General features: G+C 39.7%; 1 protein-coding gene across 17 annotated transcripts in view; it reads right to left on the reverse strand.

Annotated features, from left to right (window-relative positions):
- FGGY (FGGY carbohydrate kinase domain containing) overlaps nucleotides 1-22,970 on the reverse strand; it is a 486,984-nt gene that overhangs the window by 113,478 nt on the left and 350,536 nt on the right. For all 17 annotated transcript variants that reach the window (XM_081486695.1, XM_081486697.1, XM_081486688.1 and 14 more), the window contains 2 exons: nucleotides 22,258-22,319; nucleotides 9,462-9,609 (listed from right to left, as the gene is read on the reverse strand). In XM_081486695.1, coding sequence (XP_081342821.1) covers nucleotides 9,462-9,609; nucleotides 22,258-22,319 — 210 coding nt within the window. The remainder of the gene's footprint in view (nucleotides 1-9,461; nucleotides 9,610-22,257; nucleotides 22,320-22,970) is intronic.

Raw genomic sequence — 22,970 nt, forward strand, 5'->3', positions numbered from 1 at the left:
CCTTCTTTCCTGACTCCCTCCCAGTTTTCCACACACACGTTGCACTGTGCTTGCTTTGAAGAGCACTCAACCTCTCCAGCAGTTTGAGCAGCATATGGCCTTATGTTAGAAATCACAGCTCTTCAAAGAACCAGAAAATAACTTTCCGTTCTCAGTAGTGATGTACTTGCAAAATGAAGCAGGGAAAACACGTTTCAGCCAATTGGTGAATATGGTGTGTTCTCACCTCCCGGTATGTCTCTGAGGTAATTTACTTCTCTGAGTGGGCGTTTCAGGAAAAGAATTTTTAAAAACCCACCATAACAAAGAGGTCATATTGATTTGAGAATAAACACTGGTTGTGTACACAAGGAGGCAAGGACTCGTTTACAACTCCTACAGCGCTAGCTGTTTTGTAAGGCACACCAAAGCTGAGTTTCCTATCATATTGATGAGGAAACTGAGGGCTGAGAATTTAAATACTCAAGTATAGAAGTGTGCTTAGTCACTCAGTTGTGTCCGGATCTTTGTGACCCCACGGACTGTGGCCCACCAGGCTCCTCAACCTGTGGGATTTTTCAGGCAAGAATACTGGAGTGGGTAGCCATTTCAGGATCCCCTGGGAAGACCTCAGGGATGGAACCCATGTCTCATATGTCTCTGGCATTGGCAGGTAGATTCTTTACCACTAGTGTAACCTGGGAAAGAGAAGGCTAATCTCTGTACTTGTACGAAACACAGTTCCTGTGACGGACTAAGTGATTGTTTATTTCTCTAGCTGATTGCTTGTGGCTAGAGGGCTTGGTGGCTGGTAGGTACCATTGGTTCTGGGCCTAAGGTGGATGGCTTGTGACCCGCTGCCTGGGATTCAAAGGCCATCTTGTAAACATGCAAGTAAGGGCCACTAAGCAGGACCTACAGTTCAAAAGTAGCTGCCATTGCTGTCTGTCTGCAGTGTGAGTCTCTCTCTCCCTTTGATTCTGACAATGACTTTGCAAGGAAGCCTCTGCTGTTCCTGCATACTGATAAGCAGATGGACCTCACAGAGCTAACTTCAGAGGTCACACACAGCTGGCACATTTTCAAGCCACATCTGACTTCAAATCCTAGGCTCACTTTACTGTTTCACTTGAGTAAAAGCTATCCAACCAATCATTCAAAATAAAAATTGGACATACATCCACTATCTAAGACACACAACCATTATTGGTGGTATTTGGCTTCATCTCTCTCTCTGACCACATGACCACATCATACTTCTTTAAAAAGTATTGTTTTTGTTTTTAAAGAACCTAGAATCATTGGTGTTAAACGTTTTGATGTTGATTGCTGTTACCCAGCCTCCTTTCAAACATCAGATGCATGCCCCTTACTTCTCCATGCCTTATTTATCAAGTGGCAAGGAGAAATATTTACATAGGTGGCTACTTGGTTCAAGCATACTATTAAGTTGCCCACCCTCTAACCATCACTCTTCTGAGTCCAGGGCCACAGGTCAATCCTGCATCACCAAAGGAGAAATGAAACAGCTAGTAACATGGCAGGAAGCCAACTCTTACCAGAATAAAAGAAAGTGATTCTACCAAGCCTCATGGAAGGATTCCTGAGTTTTGCCCTGTTCTATTTAACAGGGTAGGCACCTAAAGTGGAAGGGTTTAGAGCCAGGTCAAACCAGGAGTGGTGATTACTTCTGAAATCTGAGTCAGTGAGGGTGGAAAGAAAAATAGAACCGTTATTGAGAAAAGATAGGGTTAGAGCTTAAATCCAAGAATCAGGGTAAGGGGAAAAATGGGAGAACAAGCAAGAAGGCTAGTGGTCAGACAAGGGGAGCAGGGACTGGGCTGTGGAGTACGGTTCAGTGTGAAATCATGCATGATAGAGCTGTGGGGACTCCTTTTTACAGTCAGTGCATCCCATGAAGTCCAGAGGTATGAGTTAAGGGAGCCTCAGGGTAGGTTACCCACTCCAGCATTCTCAGGCTTCCCTGATAGGCTTCCCTTAGGCTCAGACAATAAAGAATCCTCCTGCAATGCGGGAGACCTGGGTTTCATCCTTGGGTTTGACCTGGGTTGGGAAGATCCCCTGGAGGAGGGCATGGCAACCCACTCCAGTATTCTTGCCTGGAGAATCCCCATGGACAGAGGAGCCTGGTGGGCCAGTGTCCATGGGGTTACAAAGAGTTGGACACGACTGAGCGACTAAGCACAGCACACAGCACATGGGTGTGCACCCTAAAAGCTGGGATTCCTGTTTTCATCTAAGCTCTGCTGCTTCTTGGTGTTGTGACCTTGGTAGGTCACTGTTCCTTCCTCCCTTGGCAAGTGAAGGCTGAAATGACTGCTTAACCAGGAGGCAATTATTCAGTGCCCATCTTTGATCTAAGCACTGTTGAAATTAGAAACTAAATAAGCCATAGCCCTCACAATCAAAACTTTTTTCTAATATATTTAAAGCACATGCTGCTTTGTGACAGCTCTGATCTTATTTTTTTTTAGTACCAATAATGAATTTTGCATTCACATCTTCAATGTAGGTTTTAATCCTGCTACTATATTTTCAGTTGTCTTTATTATTTCCTTTGTTTTCTCATTCCATTGCCTCTCTAGCTGAACTCACTTTTTTCTAATAAGTTTCTGCCCTCTTTCACAGAGATGTACTCTGACAAAAACTCCTATTGAACATGCCAAGAAGTTTTAAAATATTTTCTTTTGGTTTCAGTAGTAAGTAATTTTAAGAGGCCTTTCCCTTAAGCTTTCAAAATGATATTTTTTTTACTTTGTATGCAACATGTTTTTCCTAAGGGACTCACTTTATTATTATTTTTTTAATTCACTTTTACTAGGGCACTATACATATTCAGTATTTCCCAGCACACTGTATACATGATTTACTCTCAGCCCCACTCACTGTACCTTGAGTTTGCCTCTTCAGATCTATAGCTAGTTGCCAATTCCCAGAGTCTAGCAGTTTTTATTTTGTGTAGCTTTGTTGGCCTGAGGGGGATGACCACTGCCTGGCTTTCTAACCCTAGAGCAGATGACAGACATGCAAAGCTACCCCCCTCTGTCAAATTCACAGTTTCCCTATCTCTGCCCCACTAAGAGAGTTTGATTCAGGGTCCTCAGACTGCAGCCCATCAGCATACATCCTAAATCAGCTTTCCAGCCCAGCTGGCTACTTGGGTTGGCAGTTTTCTAATGGACTGAACTGAAAGGGAAGATAAGATCCGGGTTGTGGAGGAGTTCTGGGAAATTAAGCTCACTGGCTGCTTCCAAAAAGCAAAGCAAAACAAAACAAAAAACCTTAACCATTAGAAGTAGAGTAGAGGGATGACTGCTCTGTTTTTAGGCTTAAAGGGACCTTGCATTATTAGCTAGGGACCAGGAAGTGGAGAGGTCCCAACTTTTGCAAGGTTGATGGTTTATTTTGTTCATATGTCAGACATTATATTCCTCAAACAAGTTATTAAATACATTTAATCTTTCTGATTCTGTAAAACCTTCCCAGATTCTCCCTGAGAGTGTCAATTCTAGTTTTTCTAGTTGAATGTCATCTTAATTGTTTAAGTTAGCACAAGTTTATGCTTTTTTCTTGCATCTTCACAGATATTTTCAAATGAAGCAGAGAAAGGATCATGGTTTGTTGCCCAAATGCCACCTAAAAAATTCAAACTCAGGCATTTACTGAGTACCTCCTTTGGCTTGTACAGATGTCTGTATTACAGGGATCACATGTTATGTACATACACACATATACACACACACTCACACATGTACAATATTATTCCCCCAATTATCATGTGAACTTGGAACAGGTACAGTTTCTTTTTAAGCCTGTCTTCCCTCAGTTTAGCATAGGCCTGCACATAGTAGGTGATCAATAAAGGGTAAGAGAAAAGAGCCAACCATGGAGAGAGAAAAGAATTGGGAGAGTGTGCTGTTGCTGAAGCAGAAGAAAAGGGAGTGGCCATTTTCTCTGAGAGATTTTTTATTACCTAGATAAAATGCTAAGTGCAATCTATCATTGGTTAGACAGTGACATATGGACTCCAAAATTGTAAACATTCACCCACCATGCTCTCCTCCCCTCTAGAACACTGCACATACTATGATTCCCTTGGTTGTAAACCCTGTTTTCTATTTCACTCAGTGTCAATGTCACCTCCTATCTGAAGCTTTTTGTCAATGTCACCTCCTATCTGAAGCTTTTCTTGACTGCTGAGACCATGGTGGGCCATCAGTTTCTATATGTCTATTGAGCCTTGGACAGTAAGTGGCATCTGGAGCTTGAATTTGCATCCCCATTGCCTGTTTATATAAATCATATATTGTTCTTGCCCTACCGGGATTTTCTTAGTAGGATTAGCACAAAGTAGGCATCAAATAAATTTTTTCTGAATGAGTGTTGCAGAAAGTAGTCACTGTAGGTTCTGGCAAAAGGATAAAATGACAAATAGATTCAGGGTGATTATTTGGATGTTATCCAAAACTGGATTGAGAGAAAGAGATTTGAACATAGATACAAAAATCCTCAAGAAAATACTAGCAAACTGGATCCAACAACACATCAAAAGGACCACACACCATAATCAAGTAAGGTTTATCCCCAGGATGCAAGGATTTTTCAATATATACAAATCAATCTAGTTCTTTGAAAACTGATACAAATGTGATACAAACTGAAGAATAAAAACCATATGATCATCTCAATAGTTGCATAAAAAGCTTTCAACAAAATTCAACACCTATTTATGATCAAAAACTCTCCAGAAAGTGGGCATAAAAGAAAACTATCTCAACATAATAAAGGCCATATATGACAAACCCACAGCTAACATCATACTCAATGGTGAAAAACTAAAACATTTCCTCTAAGATAAGGAAAAAGATAAGGATGTCTACTCTCGCCACTTTTACTCAACATAATTTTAGAAGTCCTAGCCATGGCAATCAGAGAAGAAAAAAGAAGTAAAAGGAATCCAAACTGGAAAAGAAGAAGTAATACTGGTACTGTTTACAGATTACATGACACCTGTACATAGAAAATCCTAAAGATGCTATTAGAAAACTACTAGAGCTCATCAATGAATTCAGTAAAGTTGAAGGAAACAAAAGAATAAGCAAAAATCTGTTGCATTTCTATATACTAATAATGAAAGATCAAAAAGAAAAATTAAGGAAACAATCCTATTTACCACCACATCAAAAAGAATAAAATACCTAGGAATAAACCTACCAAAGGATACAAAAGACCTGTATTCTGAAAGATAGTATATAAGATACTGATGGAAAAAACTGAAGATGACACAAACAGATGAAAAGATATATTATTCTTGAATTAGAAGAATTAATATTGTCAAAATGACTATATTACCCAAAGCAATCTACAGAATCAATGCAATCCCTATCAAACTGGAAATTTTCAAAGAACTAGATAAAAAAATTTAAAAATGTGTATGGAAACACAAAAGACTCTGAATAGCCAAAAGAATCTTGAAGTAGAATAGAGCTGGAAGAATCATGCATCCTGACCTCAGACTATATTACAAAGTTACAGTAATCAAAGCAGTATAGTACTGGCCCTACAGAAATATAGATCAATGGAGCAGAATGGAAAGCTCAGAAATAAACCCACACATCTATGTTTAATTATTCTATGACAAAAGAGGAAAGAATATACAATGGAAAAAAGACAGTCTCTTCAATAAGTGGTGCTGGGGAAACTGGATAGCTATATGTAAAAGAGTAAATTAGAATATTCTCCAATACCATACAAAAAATAAGCTTGAAATGGATTAAAGACTTACATATAAGACCAGATACTCTAAAACTCTTAGAAGAAAACAGAACACTCTTTGACATAAATAACAGCAATATCGTTCTGGATCCATCTCTTAATGAAAATAAAAACATAAACAAATGGGACCTAATTAAACTTAGAAGCTTTTTCATAGAAAAGGAAACCATAAACAAAACAAAAAGCCCACAGAATTGGAGAAAATATTTGCAAATGAAGTAACTGACAAGGGATTAACCTCCAAAATGCACAAGCAGTTCATGCATCTCAATCTAAAAAACCAGACAACCTAATCAAAAATGGGCAAAACATCTAAATAGATATTTCCCTAAAAAGACATACAGATGACCAAAAAGCACATGAAAAGATGCTCAACACTACTAATTATTTGTTGTTTTTGTTGTTCAGTTGCTAAGTCGTGTCTGATTCTTGGTGATTATTAGAGAAATGCAAATCAAAATGCAATGAGTCATCACCTCATCAGTCAGAGTGGCCATTATCAAAAACTCTACAAACAAAAATGCTAGAGAGGGTGTGGAGAAAGGGGGACCCTATCACATTGTCGGTGGAAATGTAAGTTGGTACAGCCACTATGGAGAACAGTATGGAGGTTTCTTAAGAAAACTAAAAATAGAACTACCATATGATACTTCCATCTCACTCCTGGGCAATTATCTGGAGAAAACCATAATTTTAAAAGATACAGGCATCCCTGTATCTTTATTGCAGCACTATTTACAATAGCCAAAACGTGGAAGCAACCAAAATGTTCACTGACAGATGCTGAATGGACAAAGAAGATGTGGTACATATATACAATGGAATATTACTCAGCCATCCGAAAGAATGAAATAATGCCATTTGCAGCAACATGGATGGACCTAGAGGTTATCATGCTAAAAAAAGTGACATATGTTGGACAGATAAAGACAAATATCAGTGACATTACTTATATGTGGAATCTAAAAAAATAATACAAATGAACTTATTTGTAAAACAGAAATAGACTCACAGGCTTCAAAAACAAACTTATGGTTATCAAAGGGGAAGGTGTTGGGGAAGGATGAATTAGGAGTTTGGGATTAACATATATACACTACAGTGTATATAAAATAATCAACAAGGACCTACTATATAGCACAGAGAACTCTGCTCAATGTTCTGTAATAACTTATATGGAAAAAGAATCTGAAAAAGAATAGATATACGTATAGGTATAACTGAATCACTTTGTTGTACACCTGAAACTAACACAGCATTTTAAATCAGCTATACTCCAATATTAAATAATTTTTTTTAAAAATAATGAGATTTGGGGAGAAATTTCTAGCCTAGAATTTCCTTTCTTGTATCTTATCTAGGTCATCTTTTCCTTCCAGTTTTGTGAGGTAAATTCATAGAACGATAGCTATTCAAAGGTAAGGCCAACCCAAGGGCAATTATGAAGGGAAATCCCTGCTAAGAAACATCAGGTGATGTATGAAGTATGTTTATAAAACAATAAAACTTCTAAAAAAGTATATACAGGGACTTCCCTTGTGGTCCAGTGGTTGAGACTGTGCCTCCACTGTAGGGGGTGTAGGTTCAATCCCAGGTCAGGAACTAATACCCCACATGCTGCACTGCATGGCCAAGACATTAAATACATCAACAAACAAACCTGTATTGATATACTGCTTCAATAGAAAGATTGTATTTTTAAAGATATAGCAGGATGTTTTAATACAATTGGGCATATGTCCCCATGCAAGACATCTCCTTTGGTGAGTACATACCTATTTGTACTTAATCTAATAAGACAGACACTCTTCGAAGCACTCATTGGCTTGTTTGGAATCCCATTCTGTGTGTGAGCTAACTTTATTGGAATCCTGATGATGGCAATTCTTAAGTCTCTGTATGTCAGGGTTGGTTTTAAGAAACAGACAAAGCCCCTGGGAAGCCATGGCACCTGCCATGCTGGGTGGTGAAGCTGGTACAGCAGGTGTCGCAAGGTAAGGACCCTAAGGGAAAGACTCTGGATCCAAGCCCTGGACTTCAAACCCATGATCATTTTATGATACAACCCTGCTTTTCTGGGTGGGGGAGGGGGGGCGGTCATTTTATGAACCAGTCATCCTTCTTAACTTCTTTAACTTTTTTTTTTAAAGTTTTAATTTTTATTTCTTTGTTTCCAGTTTTTCATTCATTCTATTTCTTTTTTCTTTTTCGTTTTGGTTGTGTCATGTGACATATAGCATTTTAGTCCCCAAACAAGGATTGAACCTGGGTCCCCTGCAGTGGAAGCATGGAGTCTTAACCACTGAACCGCTAGGGAAGACCCTTCTTTAACATTTTGAGTGTCTCCTATATTTTGCTTTAGATATTTGTCTCTAAGACATGGATTTTTGTACTCATATAAAATGTGTCCTTCCCTTAAGTTCTATTTGTACCCAGAAAGTCAGTCATCTGAAAGTACGACTTTCTACCTATAGCCTAGGGCACATGTACCTCTCCGGACATTCCTCTTCTGTTTCCATGGGCCAAATAGGAGGCCAAGTTCATTATTTTTTGCACAGGCATGCTTCACGGGCTCCAGATAGACATTGCTTTTGCTGTGTCCAATTTTCTTTTCTATCATGACTCTCTTTAATACACAGAAGTTGATTGTGTCAAATAGGTAATGAAAGTAAAGACTGGGTCTGTCTGTTGGCTACACAAAAATGTTTAAAATAATCCTAATAGAATTAACCACAAAACCAAAGCTTGTTGAGTCTTGAAGTTCCTCAAGCCAGCAGGCCTGCTCCGCTGTCACACAGGGCATAACGCTTGCACTGCTTACCGCTTCCATCCTAAAGCCCTGCCTTAATGCACCTCATACTTTGCTCCTCAATGGGACATCTGGATTCTGAATTCATGGCTTCTTTTCCTGTTTGTAGTCTCTCCTGACCTCTTGGACCTGAAGTTTATCTCTGTTTCCTTAGCTTTCACATGCTTCATCCATCCTCAAACACGATTCTTGGTGCTAAGCTACTCTTAGCCACCCAATCTTGCTTGGCCATCGAGATGTTCTTAGCTTAGGTGGTTGTGAGCACTTCCACCAAGGTCATGCTGGCACCTCCAGCCCCAAATCTCTGAACTAAAAGTGAGTCTAAAGGTCATGAACAGCTGAATTTACCTACTAACATAAGTTATTAACTTTATTTTACTTTTACCAATGTTTATCTGAAATTCTAATAATGTTAGCCTACACTCTGAACATCCCTGACTCAGAGTCTAGGCAGATGTGTGGCTGCGGCAAGCTAGACCATGGGTGGTAATATTTACCACTTATTTACCCAGCAGCCTAGAGATGGAGATGGAAAACATGACTCCACAAACTGATGTAAATAGAAAAATTGCATAGGCAGGGGCTCACAACTTCTAGTCGCTCCATGGGACAAAGAGGCAGCAGTAGCTACAAGCAAGAAATTCTGCTTTTAACACTCTCAAGGTTGGCTCAGAAACAATGAGAACTTTCAGCAGATCGTCCTGTGTAGTTAGTTGCAAGAACCTTCTCAACAGCAGTACATCTGCAAGAAGCCAGTGGGCTGTTGGCCGGCTTTGTTTATATTTCCTCTTTTTTCCTTCTCCTCAACTTTGCTTCTTCCAACTCTGGAGCCCTTTGGCCCACCTTCACCTTCGTGCAAGAACTGACTGTTACTTACCATGCCCTTTAGTGTCAGATCTGCTAAGGGAGACCGGTTGCCATGGAAATCTGGCCAAACATGTAAGTCAACAGTGAGGAAACCCACGGGCTGAGTCTTCTTAATCAGATCCAGGTGACTGTTCAAATATGCATATACACTCTGGCGTCTGGAAGAGAAGAGGATGTTGTTTTTAAAAGGGGGGGTAGGGTCAGGGAGCTAACTGCTCTGTAGAAAGAAACTGTTTGTACTCCCACATCAGATCCAGAAAGTAAGTGGGGTCCCAAAAGCTTCAGCAAAGAAACTACCCCCAACTTATAGAAATCAGCAAACCACACTCTCAGATCACATTGTGCTCTCACCAAGGATAGGAAGCCTGTCCTGGTGGAAGGTGGAAAGGTCTGGACTCGGAAGACCAGATCCAAGAATGGCTTTTCTCCATAGTAGGTATGTAACCATGAAGAAGTTATTCAAACTTTCTGAACCACTCTCTTTGCATCTGTAAAAAAAAGCCATTATAATTCCTGTCCAACTGACCTCATAGGATTATTGTGAAGATCAAAGGAGACTATGCAGGTGAAGAGAGACGATTTTGCAAACTGTACAGTGCTGTACATATGTAAAGGATTTTTAAAAATCAGTATTACTAATTGTAATAATAATAATTTGACATCTGGAGACAAATGTAAGTTCCTGGACTCAGGATGGGAGTTTGCTGAAAGCAGTGATAGGATGGGCTGGATGCAGTTGGGATCAACAGCTGGGAGACTTGATTTCCAACCCAAACCTACCTAATGACAATGCATTAGTTCTTGTTCTTTTTAAGCCTTAGTTTCTTCATATGTAGAATGAAAGAGTCAGATGACCTTTCTCATTGTCTCAGTCTATTTACTTGAGAGAGAGCCAGAGAGCTTGGGCTTGGGAGGATGGGTTCAGGGCAGGCAGAATCAGGATCTGTATCCAAGACCATGCTGGAGAGAGATACTGTTCTCCCTGGGTGACATAAGCCAGTGACTTAACCTCTCTGAACTTCAGTTTCCCATACATATAATAAGTGGGAAATTTCACCTTACTGGGTGAAATCTCATTGCATGACACAAAGATTAAAGTTGGTTAGCCTTCTTCTCTTTAAAGGTGCTTCCTTCTCTTGAACTGACAATTCTAGTAGAAAGTGGACTAGCATCACATGCCACCACCCACTGTTGCCCTTGGAATCATAGCTTTAAAGTATAAAAACACAGCTTGAATAATGGCAACTAAAAAAAGGTATAGGAGATCAATGATCAAGGGATGTTGATACATAAGATACCTAACATATTTATTGTTTACATTTAAAATGCTTTAGGAGTACAGCTCAGTGATTCCTAGTTCTAGTTTTGTGAAACTAGAACTTTCTGGAGCCTATGAAATTCCTGAAATTTTTTTACACTAGGTATAAAGAAACAAACAAGTGGTGGTTTTCAAACTCTTACTGTATATAAATTTTATGTAGAACTCCAAGATAGAAAATATAGAAAAACAAAACTAATCTGTGTAAGAAGTTGTATGTGTATGTGAGAATGTATGTGTGTGTGTGTGTGTGTGTGTGTGTGTGTGTGTGTTTGTGAGATGCGTGCTGGGTGGAGGTGTGGGCAGTCCTCCTTACCAGGCACTCTCTTTGGTCTTTGACCTGACATCTCATTCTCGTTTGGAAAAATCTTTGAACCTATATCAGAAGATGAAGATCTTGTTTTGGGAAGAGGCTTGCTAACCAGAGCAACATTAACTGCTGCTCCTTCTTCCTTTGGCCTTCAACCACAACCCAGTGAGCCAGGTACTGGTAACACCCCTTAGAGAGGGAATGTGTAAGGAGTGAAGACATGTGACCAAGTTCAAACTTAAACCTTCTCTGTGATTCTGAAGCCATGTGCTTTCGGTAGCTCTGGCCAGGAATTATTTGTCAAAGCCCCAAGTTTAAGCTCTGTTTTAGAATGATTCTAAGATAGTGTTGGGCTTCCCTGGTGGCTCAGAGGTAAAGAATCTTTCTGCAATGTAGGAGATGCAGGAGACTAGGTCTCGACCCCTGGGTTGGGAAGATCCCCTGGAAAAGGGCATGGCAATCCACCCCAGTATTCTTGTTTGGAGAATCCCATGGAGAGAGGAGCCTGGCAGGCTACAATCTACAGGGTTGCAACAGTCTATGCAGTCGGACATGCCTAAAGCGACTGAGCACAGTGCATGCATGATAGTGTTAGGCAAGGGTCCTCCGAGGTCTTCATAGAAGACAAGGCCAGAACCACACATTTGGGGAGAATATGACTGTACCCTGCTTTTACATCTCCCAGCTTCTCTGCTCCTGGTCCAACAGAATCACTCGGTCAACAAGGGCCATAAGAACATCCTTTCCACCTAGAAGTCAAGAGTCTGCATTAATTCTAGCTTCAGAAAAACATCACCCCACTTAGAGTAAAGGGATTAAAAAAAAAAAAAGCACATGTCTATAAATCTTTTGTTTCTCAAGGAATCTCAGAGCAGGGCATTTGGTTTCAGACATCTGGGTCAATAAGAATCTATTGGCCTAATTACTATTGATTCGTCATTGTCTCATTTACTGTGGGTCTTTGCAAACAGTGAGATTCATTTAGCCTCTACATATATGGTCACTCATGCACTAATGAGATCCCTGGGGGATGGGGCATATGCTTACCCCTTTGACTCCTAACCTCCTCGCAGCTGTATGTTTATTCTTTGAATGCAGCCATTCTCCTGCACATTTTTTCAATTATCCCTTACCATGTGTGCTATCTGAGTATATCATTCAAAATGAAATGCACTTGGAAAACATTAAAATAACAAATGCACATCATTATTCACATAATTTTAACCTTGCATGGTGCCTTTTTTGGTTCTGACTTCGTTTCACTTTGTATGTTTTATCAATTCTTTCCCAAATGGCGGTCTGCCCTCTTTCAGCTTGGGAATCATATATTAACTATTCCTAGTGGATCTGTCTCCCTCTTTCTCATGAAAATTCCAGGCTCACATATTCTCTCTTAGAAAGAGAAATCCTTGCTTTCTTAGTCTTGGTGTGTATGAAGAAAATACAGTTTCAACAATCACAAAGAGACTTCACTGTGTGCCAGGTGGCTGGCCAGACACACTAAACCTCTCCAAGCTGGGTTTACTTTTTTGCCATCAGGGCCAATACTTTTACCTTATAGGCTGCTCTAGGGATTAGATATGGAGTCCTGAGTACTACAAAATGATAGACGATTGATAAATATTTCCCTCTTATTTCTATCACAGGACATTCATTTCTAGTTTTTTAAAAATATAAGAGTCAGGGAAGATTTTTTTTTTCAGACTTTATAGCTCACAATCTTCAGTGCAGACAGCACTGCTGGAATCTCTCCTTTCCTTCTCCATAAATCATTTGATTCTTTGGATTCACAGGCTGCCCTAAAGTATGATTACCACACTTTCAAATCCCAGATCAGAACACATGGTGTAACTGAATAATTTGTGCCCTTTCTAGGAGAAAGAGAAAGTCTTGGAAAAGAAGCTTCCACACTATTTCTAGTTCCTCCTTCTTGACCCACTGCAAAAGGTATTCTGCTTTCACTTCCCCTCTCCCTTACCCCATCCCATTCTACTGAGACTGGTCCCACCATAAAGAGCAGTCCCCTCTTTGTTGCTATCTCCAATGGATCACAATTTACCTTTATTTCACTTGAACTGTCTTTTGCATTTGGTACCGCATGACCATTCCTTACTCATTTGTTTTTATCCCCTTGTTTCCAGGCCACAATTCTCTTTTGGTTTCCTGTCTCCTCTCCAGCTGGTTCTCTTCCTCTGTTTGTCCTTAAGTATGAAGGCTCCCAGAGTCCAGTCCATGGTTCTCTTCTCATTTTTTCTCTACCCTTGGATGATTCCATCTTCCTTTCACAATTCCAGTTAACTATCTAGTGCTGAAGACTTCCAAATATATGCCCTTATTTCCAGCTGCTTTCTCTGTGATGAGTTCCATGTCAAATATTCAAGCACCCATCAAATGCTTCCCCCTGGAAGCCCCAAAGGGACCTCAACTAAAGATATCTATTAGGACACACATCGTCTTTTCTGACATACTCAATCTTCCTTCTATGCTCCTTGGTTTGACCAAAGCCAACCTCACTTAACTTCCCTGGTGGCTCAGCAGTAAAGAATCTGCCTGCAACATAGGATACATGGGTTCGATCCCTAGGCCTGGAGAAGGAAATGGCAACCAACTCCAGTATTCTTGCCTTGGTAATCCCATGGACAGAGGAGCCTGGTCCATGGGGTCACAAAAGAGCTGGACAAGACTTAGCAACTAAACAACAACAACAAGCTCACTTAAGTGGTTTCTCAATCATTTTAGGGGCAGAATCAGAGTGGGTATCATATTTGACTTCTCTTTCTCCTTCAGTTTCCAAATTTAAGTTTTCACCAGAATCTGTCAATTTATTATTTTAAATATTCCTCTAACCAGCATACTTTTCTCCTGTGCAACTGCCACTCTTTATGCATACCTCCTTAAATGCCCATATTAGAACTTTGGCCTTAACTTATCTCCCCTGTTGAAATTTTGCCCCCTCCAACTGGGTTTTCTACACTCCTTCCTGGTGGTTCATTGAAAATGAAACTCTGATTATGACTCCATACCTACCTAACACTTTCAGTGGCTCCTTCCCATTGCCCTCAAGATACAGCATAAACTACCTTGTTTGACATAGATGTTCTTCCTTATTTAGTCCTCGCCACACTGTTCCATACTACAGACATGGTTTCTATTCCTCCTCCCTCCTCACCCCTGTACACATCATGCTCCAGTGACACTAAACTACTTCTGATTTTTCAAAGTATGCAGGCCTTAACCTTGAATGTTTGCCTATTCTCCTTCTCACCTAGAATTCTCTTCCTTGCCTCCTTTACCTGCCTATGGTAATCACTGTTCAAGGCTCTTTTTATTTTTAATTGAAGTATAGTTGGTTTACAGTGTTGTGTTAGTTCTTGGTGTATAGCAAAGTGATTCAGTTTATATATAAATAACTTGGGCTTCCCCGCTGGCTTAGCAGGTAAAGAATTCACCTGCAATGCAGGAGACACAGCAGATGCATGTTTGATTCCAGGGCTGGGAAGATCCCTTGGAGGAGGGCATAGCAACCCACTCCAGTATTCTTGCCTAGGAAATCCCACGGACAGAGGAGCCTGGGAGGCTACAGTCCATACGGTTGCACAGAGACAGACATGACTGAAGTGACTAAGCACACACACATGTACACACACATATACAAACATACATACACATACATGTACACACACATGTATGTATGGGTGTTTTATATATATATTCTTTTTCAGATTTTTCTCTGTAGTTTATTATAAGGTATAGGATATAGTTCCCTCCCCTATACAGTAGAACCTTATTGTTTATCTATTTTATATATAGTAGTTTGTATCTGATAATCCCAAACTCCTTATATATCCCTCCTTACCCCCCTTTCCCATTTGGTAACCTTTGGTGTTTTTCCCTTCTGTTCTTCACATGGTTATCTCATTTTTATCCTTCTTGTCTTAACTGTGTTTCCATCAGCTAGGGTTTCCCTGACCACCTCATCTAAATGGAGTTCCCCTGATATTCTATGACTGTACTCTGTCAGTTTTTTCCATATCAGGCTTGGTCACCATATATTTATTTATGGGTTTGTTTAATTATTAACTGCCTGTGGCCCCCTGTGAACTTTAAGCTTCATGAAGGCAGACCATCACCAGTATACATTCAGAATTTAGCAGAGAACTTGGCACACAGTACCACTCAAGAGTATATATCAAATGAAAGGTCTTTCTGCTACTATATGATAACTGTCTCAATTTTATCTGTATCCATCTCTGGAATCTGAACTCCTGGGAAACAGTTACATCTTTCTCATCCCACCAGGTGTTCAACATGGTTACTGAAGTGTAGAGTGAATAAATATTGATCCCACATGGAATATTAGAGGTTATTTTTTCACCTCTCCATCTCATTGTAGCACAGGGCTGCCAAAGAGTAGATTTCTGCAGTTACTTGGACACAGCCTTTCAGGAGTATGGATGTATTCCACAGAAGAGGGCAGAGAAAAGGAATAATCATCTTGTGACATCCACCCCCCTGCTTCCACTCACTTGCCAGGCACTAGGTTGGGCTGCAGTGAATCTGCTGAGAGGCAGAAAATAAAGAATTGATTTCCTAAGTCAGCACAGCCCTCAGTCTTCTTAGCACCCTAATGAGTACTTTTTTATACTTGCCTGAAGAACAGAAGCCAATGAAAGGCATTGTAATATCCAGCTTATGTCTATTTAAAAAAACATTTCTCGTCCAAGAGACATCAAGAATTTACCGATTATCCTGGCACACCCTAGGGGATAAAAGGTGTTAATATCATCACCCTGGCTCTATGATTGCCAGAGCTCAGGGGAGCCTAAGTAAATACTTGTTGATAGACTGATGGTCCCAGTTGTTGGAATGAAGGACCAAGGTTGAAGAATCCATACAGGCCAAGGGAACACAAGAATGGACAGTGAGGAAAATTTTTACAAGTGGAGTCCCTATAATACTCATTTCCTCATCTAGAACTAAATGAGATTTTATATATATATATAATTATCACTAAGCACAGTGCTAGGCACATTGCAAGTTCTTAAAAAATGTTCTTGGCCTTTCTGTCTCCAGGGGGAATTTATATAGATTTTAATGGAAAGATTTAGATATACCCTGACATTTGGCATATGGGGGACCAGTACATTTTAAAAGTGATCCTCAGTGGGATTATGGAAATCACAGAACAAAAGAGGTTTGAAGAAGAAATCAGATCAAGAAAAATTGATTGTCCTCAAAGGAATAACAAAAAATTCCAGGGGAAGTGGGATAAAAGAAGACAGATTGGACAAGAGGATGGGAATTAGCAGAACCTTGCACTGCTGAGAGACTGGAAGTGAACAAAATCACACCACTGCCTGCAGTGAGAGCTGCAAAAGTAGCTCAGAATGGCCTGGGCTTCTCTGTCTCCAGTCCTCCTCCTCCAGGAGATTATCAGCCTGCTGAGGTCAGGATCCCTGGATTCCACTGACCCCTCTTCCCACCAATGGTCTAGTTTATTCTCTATAGAGCACCCAAAGTCATCCTTTTAAACAAAAGTCTTTAATAAAGTCCAGTGGTCTCATAGCTTTCTATAATCACCCACATGGTTTTGCCCTTGGCTAAATTTCAGCTCTCATCTGTCCCCCATTCTCTTCCACTTTGGTCCAGCCATAGTGACCTTTAAAATGTCTACTAAGTTTGCGAAGCTGGCTTCTGCCTCCAGGCCATGGGACTTGCTGTTCCTTTCATCCAAAGGGATGTTCTTTGTATAATCATGGCTTGTTCCCTCTCTTTATTCAGAGTCCTCTTTGAGTGCAACCTAATGAAGGATGGCTTCCCCACCTGAAATAGCTCCCATCCATCACCTCAACACCTCTCATTCTGTCTCCTTACTCATCTCTATTTTTCCTTTGGAATGCTGACCAATTCCTGGAGTATGTGCGCTCTCTCTCTCTACAGATACACACATACATATTTATATGTATGTGTATGTGCATGACCATAATTTCCATGAAGGGACTTCTTTATTTGTTTGTTCACTGTTATACCACAAGTGTTCATAAGACACTTAGCAGATGGTCAGAGGACCCAGATTTTAACCTTGGCTCTGCTGCCAACCTTGAATCCAGCACTTGTGGATTATTATCTTCCCACCAAATCCTGCCATCACCATAACCTCATTCTGAAACACTGGTAAAGAGTTTTTAAGAGAAGTAAGAAAATAATAGGCAGCCTAGAGGAAAAGAGCTGAAGTTATATCAATGGAAGGTGATCTCTGGCAAAGTAGTAAAGTATTTGGATATTTGGCCCCACATAGAAAGAGACTCCGGTTGTCATTTACATGCATGGGTACATCTAGTTACTGTTTACTCACTTCATAAGCTCATTAAACAGTCCTCTTCAGGATGAACTCTAGATGGAGTACAGTAAATGGAGAGTATAAAATACTAAGTCTGTTTATCAACATTTGTCTCTATGGTTTCAAATAGGATTTGCTGATGCTAAGCTCTGGGATAGGGGTGACCTGCACTGCTGTTTTCAGAAAGCCCCAAGTTGCACCAAAAGAGGCATACAGTTTTTCATTTCAAGGGACTTGTTGTCCCTTCCAAATAACCAACTTCACGTAATAACAACTATTCTTATTTGGTTCTAAGATGTGAAGTATAGTGAGTGCTATAGTCCTGATATAGTCTATTTATAGATCTGATAAATAGAGACACATTTTCCTTTGCAAGATAATAGAAGGAAACTAGAAGGGGAAGAGAATCAACACTGAATGTCTACTAAATATATGAGCTGGAGATAAAATATAGAATTAAATGAAGCCAAGGATGTAGATGGGGTTATGGAAAAAGAACACAAAGGGAGAATAGCTCCAAGAATGTAGCTGTGATGAACTCTGATGTCAGAGATCAAGAAGAGGAACATGAGCTTGAAAAGGAGATTAAGAAAGAGTCAGACATACAGAAGCAAAACTGGGTGAGGATGACGTTCTAGACAATCAAGGGAAGAGAGTATTGGAAAGAGAGGACTGATCACTGGTGCCCCATGCAGCTGGGAGCTCAAGGAAAGGGACTGGAAGGCATCCTGTGTTTGCTGAAAACTGGAATATTACATGTTTCAGGGCTGATAATGACAGAATTCAAATTCAAGTGGGTAAGGGAGGAGTGAGGAAACTGACCAGGAGTACAGGCAATGCTTTGGGGCAACTTATCTCTAAAGAGAACGAAAAATACAGAGAGGTAGTGAAAGGGGGATGAAGTCAGCTGGCACGTGAAGAGATGTGGGATTTAAACCTATCCTGACTTTAAGAGTGAATTCTATAAGTTAATGCTTCTGGACCACACTATGCTGTGGTTTCTCTGAATTTGCATGCTAATCGATAAATTCTTTCTTCCTATTTTCAGTCAAAACTACTTACATGAGGTTCAGCTACAGAAGAAAGTTCTGGAAATTTTGAGTATTTCACAGCAAAGTCTAAACTATCCCTTAGGTTTGTGTTGAGCTTTAAGGTCTTCAGAGACTGGCGTTCCCATGGTCTACTTTCATCCTCATAATACTTGGAAAGCGAGTTAAGCAGGGTGGTATTATTGTAATTTTATGGGTGAGGAAACTGAGTCATCAAGAGATTTATGGCAGAATTGGTACAAGAAGCCAAGACCTCTGATTCCCAGTCCAGTGTTCTTGCCACTCCCTGAGAAAGCAGGCAGGTGATGAATCATGGACATCTGCTTCTGAACCCTACAACAATCCCCTCCAAAAAGATCCTCCTCTTTTATGATCATTTGTAATAGCAGTAGAAGTTGTGGTAGTGGTGGTTGTCAGTGTCATTGTATAGTTTCTGAAGGCTTTCCAAAGACTCAAATTCTTGGAGCTACCCACAGCTGTCTACTATCCCATGTCAGTTAAGGAAACTAAGGTTCACACAACAATGCATGTGAGAACTGGGATTTGAATTTAGATCTTGGAACTCAGTATCTGCGCTCTTTTCTGTGGGATAGAGGTTTATCAATGCTGGATCTCCTCAAGAATCTGGTAAAAGCTATGGCTTCTCTTTCCAGAAATATACACATAAATATGTAATCAACAAAACTCTGCACACAATTAGCGGTTTACTGATGATCTGAGGTTAGGCATCCCTCCTCTAGGTTATGTGGTCTCTAAGCCAACTAAAGTGCTAATTATTGGTTAAGTGGTGTGATCCCTCTAGTACAATGGTAATGACCTTGTACTAGAGACTCCTAGAAGGGAAAGACATATGAAGCTTTTCTGAGACTCTTGGTCAGGGTCAAATCCCCTCTATACCCTGACAACACAGCGTTTATGTTCTAGTCAGTATGCACCTCCTTCTGCTCTGTGCAGGGGTGCCTTGCCATGAATGGATGTCCCTTGGTGGAAAGGAAATGTCTAATACCAGTGACTACAACACCTTTTATCACTATCTCTATCATTTACTGAATATCTATTACAGCTCGGCAACTGTCATTGTATCCCAGACACTATTGAAATTCATTTAATTTTCTCAACAACCTAATGAGGTGCTCACTATTATTTTCCTGTAGAGTGAAGTATGAAGGTACAATGAGGTTAAATAAGCTGTGACAGTGACAAGCTATTAAGGGCTGAAGCTGAGACAGGCAATTTGGCTCCAGAATCTATGATAATAACCTCCACCTAGACTTTCTCCCTTTTGCCAGGTACTAGCTACACTGATGGAACTTCTCTGATAATATTATAAAATACCTTACTTTTGTTAAAAAGCCCAACAACTAGCATTAATATCATGAAATTAATTTGATAATTATTCAAACCTTTTTTTCAAAATAATTTTAGATTTACAGAAAAATTGCAAAAACAGTATGCAGACTTCCCTTACACTTATCATCTAAGAAATTAACACAAATACTATAGTATTACTAATCTCTATACTTATTTGAATGTTGACAGTTTTTCCCCACTAATGGCCTTTTTCTGGCTAAGATCAAAACCAACCCATGATCATATATTGTTTCCAGATGCAGTAGCATCTTAGTCTCCTCAAATCTGGGACAGTTCTCTAGTAATTCCATAAATTTCATAATCTTTGAGGCATGTTTGCTAATAATTTTGTAGAATGTCCCTCAATGTGGGTTTGCATAATGTTTCCTCATGTTTACACTGAGGTGATGCATTTTTGGCATTACAAAAATGATGCTATATTCTTCTCCGTGCATCATAAAATGAGGTCCATGATGCTGATGTATCTTATTGCCAGTACTGTTAATCTTGATCACTTGGGTAAGGTATTGCCTGCCAAATTTCTCCACTGTGAAGTTAAGATTTCTTCACTGCTTTTCTTTTAATAAGTATCTTACAGTGAAATACTATGGGACTAAGTAAATACCCTGCTTTTTAAAAAAATTATTTTTTTTATTGAAGGATAATTGCTTTATAGGCTTTTGTTGTTTTCTGTCAAACCTCAACATGAATCAGCCATAGGTATACATATATCTCCTTCCTTTTAAACCTCCCTCCCATCTCTCTCCCCATCTCACCCCTCTAGGTTGTTACAGAGCCGCTGTTTGAATACCCTGCTTTGTATCAGACTCTCACTCACTAATTTTATTTATTTACTTGAAATACAGTTGATTTACAATGTTGTGTTAGTTTCAGGCATACAGAACAGTGATTCAGTTACACATATATACATATTCCTTTCCATAATAGCTTATTACAGGATATTGAATGCAGTTCCCTGTGCTATAGAGTAGGACCTTGTTCATATATATATATATATATATATATATATATATATATATAGTAGTTTGTATCTACTAATCCCAAACTCCTAATTTAATCCTTCCCCAACTTTCCTTTTTGGTAACCATGGCAGTAGTACCTGGGTGCTAGGTGTACACATTGCTATGAAGGTGTTATTACTTCTAAGCCATCTCAGCAGAGATCGCTAGAGAACAAATAAATATGCCACACCCACTCACACATGAATATATGTACCTATATTTATTTCTACCTAGATCCAGCAATATATAAACTAAAAAGCCACAAGTTGATACTGATACCTCTGATTTCCATCCATTACCATACTGTTCATTCTAACCTTCTCCTTTTCTTACCTATGGGAAACCTGGCTCTCATAATCCACAAAAAAAATCTATTTTTCTGCTCAACTATAGTATACACATAAAGGATTTTCAGAATAGCTAACTGATACTATAAAAAACAAACTCATTAATAAGAGTATATTATTTATGTAGTTATTTCTATCTTTAGCCATGCAGCATACTCTCAAAATATTCTTTCTCAGAGTTACTTAGGTTAGTTTTTTTCTTTCTCAAATTCCTGTTAGTGTGATCATGTTATTATTAATACAATAGTTTTTTTTTTTTTTTTACTATTTGCATTTCACCCCCATCACACACATCTCTCCAAGTATCTATCTATCCATTCACCCACCCATCCACCCCCCTATCCATCGATCTATAATTTATTTTCAGAGGGATATGAAGTATCATCATGATTCTAAGAGTTAGAGTTATATAAGAAGGCATACTCAAAGAAGTGTTGCTCCCTCCTACTACCCTGTTCCCATTTCCCCATTATTTCCATCGCATTCCTACCCACACCCCCCTATAGTTAATAAATAACCTCATTAGTTTCTGATTTAACTTTCCTATACTTCTTTTGCATAAATGAGTAGATACACATATATTTTCTTATATCATCTTCTTTCTACATAAAAAAAGAGTATATTGCAAAACTCCTTTATACTCTGCTTTCTTCACTTAACAATATATTCTAGAAAATACCTATCAGTTACTATCCTGTTTCATAGATGAAAAGACACGCTTAGAGAGATCGAATAACTTACCCAAGGTCACACAGTTAATAAGCAGAAAAACTGTATTTGAATCCAAGAAGTTCTGACTCCAAAATCCATGCACACTCTTCTACATCAGAGCATCTCAACCATGGTCACTAGAATATTCTATGGGGATCTCTAGGTTCTTTGTGAGTTATCGTAGGCTGTTTTGAAAATTAATACATGTATGTTCTGAATCATCCAGATGACCATCTTATAACCAAGAACTGCCAGCATTTTCATTGCTCACAGAATCTGAAAACCATGCAGCCGCCTAAAGTCAGTGCCACCAGTGCAGTTGGGCGTGGAAAGTTGTGGGGAACAGAGAGAGCCATTACCTGGCTGTGGCCTTGGCTTGTAGCTCAGGGAAGGCAGCATGGCCCTGCACCATGTGGTCTATCTGAAAAACAAGAGAGAGGGGTCAGTTTTATAGCTTCTCTAGTTTATGTTTAAGCCAGAAGAAGATACATTAAAATGTCTGTTTCTTTCAAATCCTTGTCTACAGAGGAGCCAAGAATGCTAACAAGCTAACTCAGTAAGAGTGTCTCAGCTCTTTCAGAAATCTAGCTTTGTTCAACTAACTGCTGGCTTCTTGAATTTATAAAACAAAGACGTTTAAAGAGAAGAACAGTAGGAAATGGAACTCCCAAGGCTGAACTGGTAGCACCAGGTAGTGTCAGATCTAAGAGTGAGCTTTGACAGAGGTGTGAGAAGGAGGTATAACTCAAGTAACTCAGGGTAAGTGTTTGGGATTGGGGAGGGGGAACTGGGTACTAAAAGCACTGCCCTCTGGGTTCCATTATCTCCCCCTCCTCCCGTTACCCCCCCGTGCTATCACCCAGGGGCAACGTCACACCTTGAATTACTCTCTGCCTCTTACTAATGGAAAAACTGGGTGAAAGAGACTGTGAGGAGGGAGTCCGAGTTTAAAAAAGCACCGAAGAGTTGCCCCAGAGCTGTCAAGAGAACCTCTCCTGACCCAGAAGTTATCCTGTGGGAAAGTGGGACAGAGCTTTCCAAGGACAGAAATGTCTGAGCTCTGTGGACAATG

Source organism: Giraffa tippelskirchi, chromosome 5 (assembly GCF_054371585.1).
Source record: "Giraffa tippelskirchi isolate mGirTip1 chromosome 5, T2T-mGirTip1v1.2.pri, whole genome shotgun sequence".
Lineage (NCBI taxonomy): Eukaryota > Metazoa > Chordata > Mammalia > Artiodactyla > Giraffidae > Giraffa > Giraffa tippelskirchi.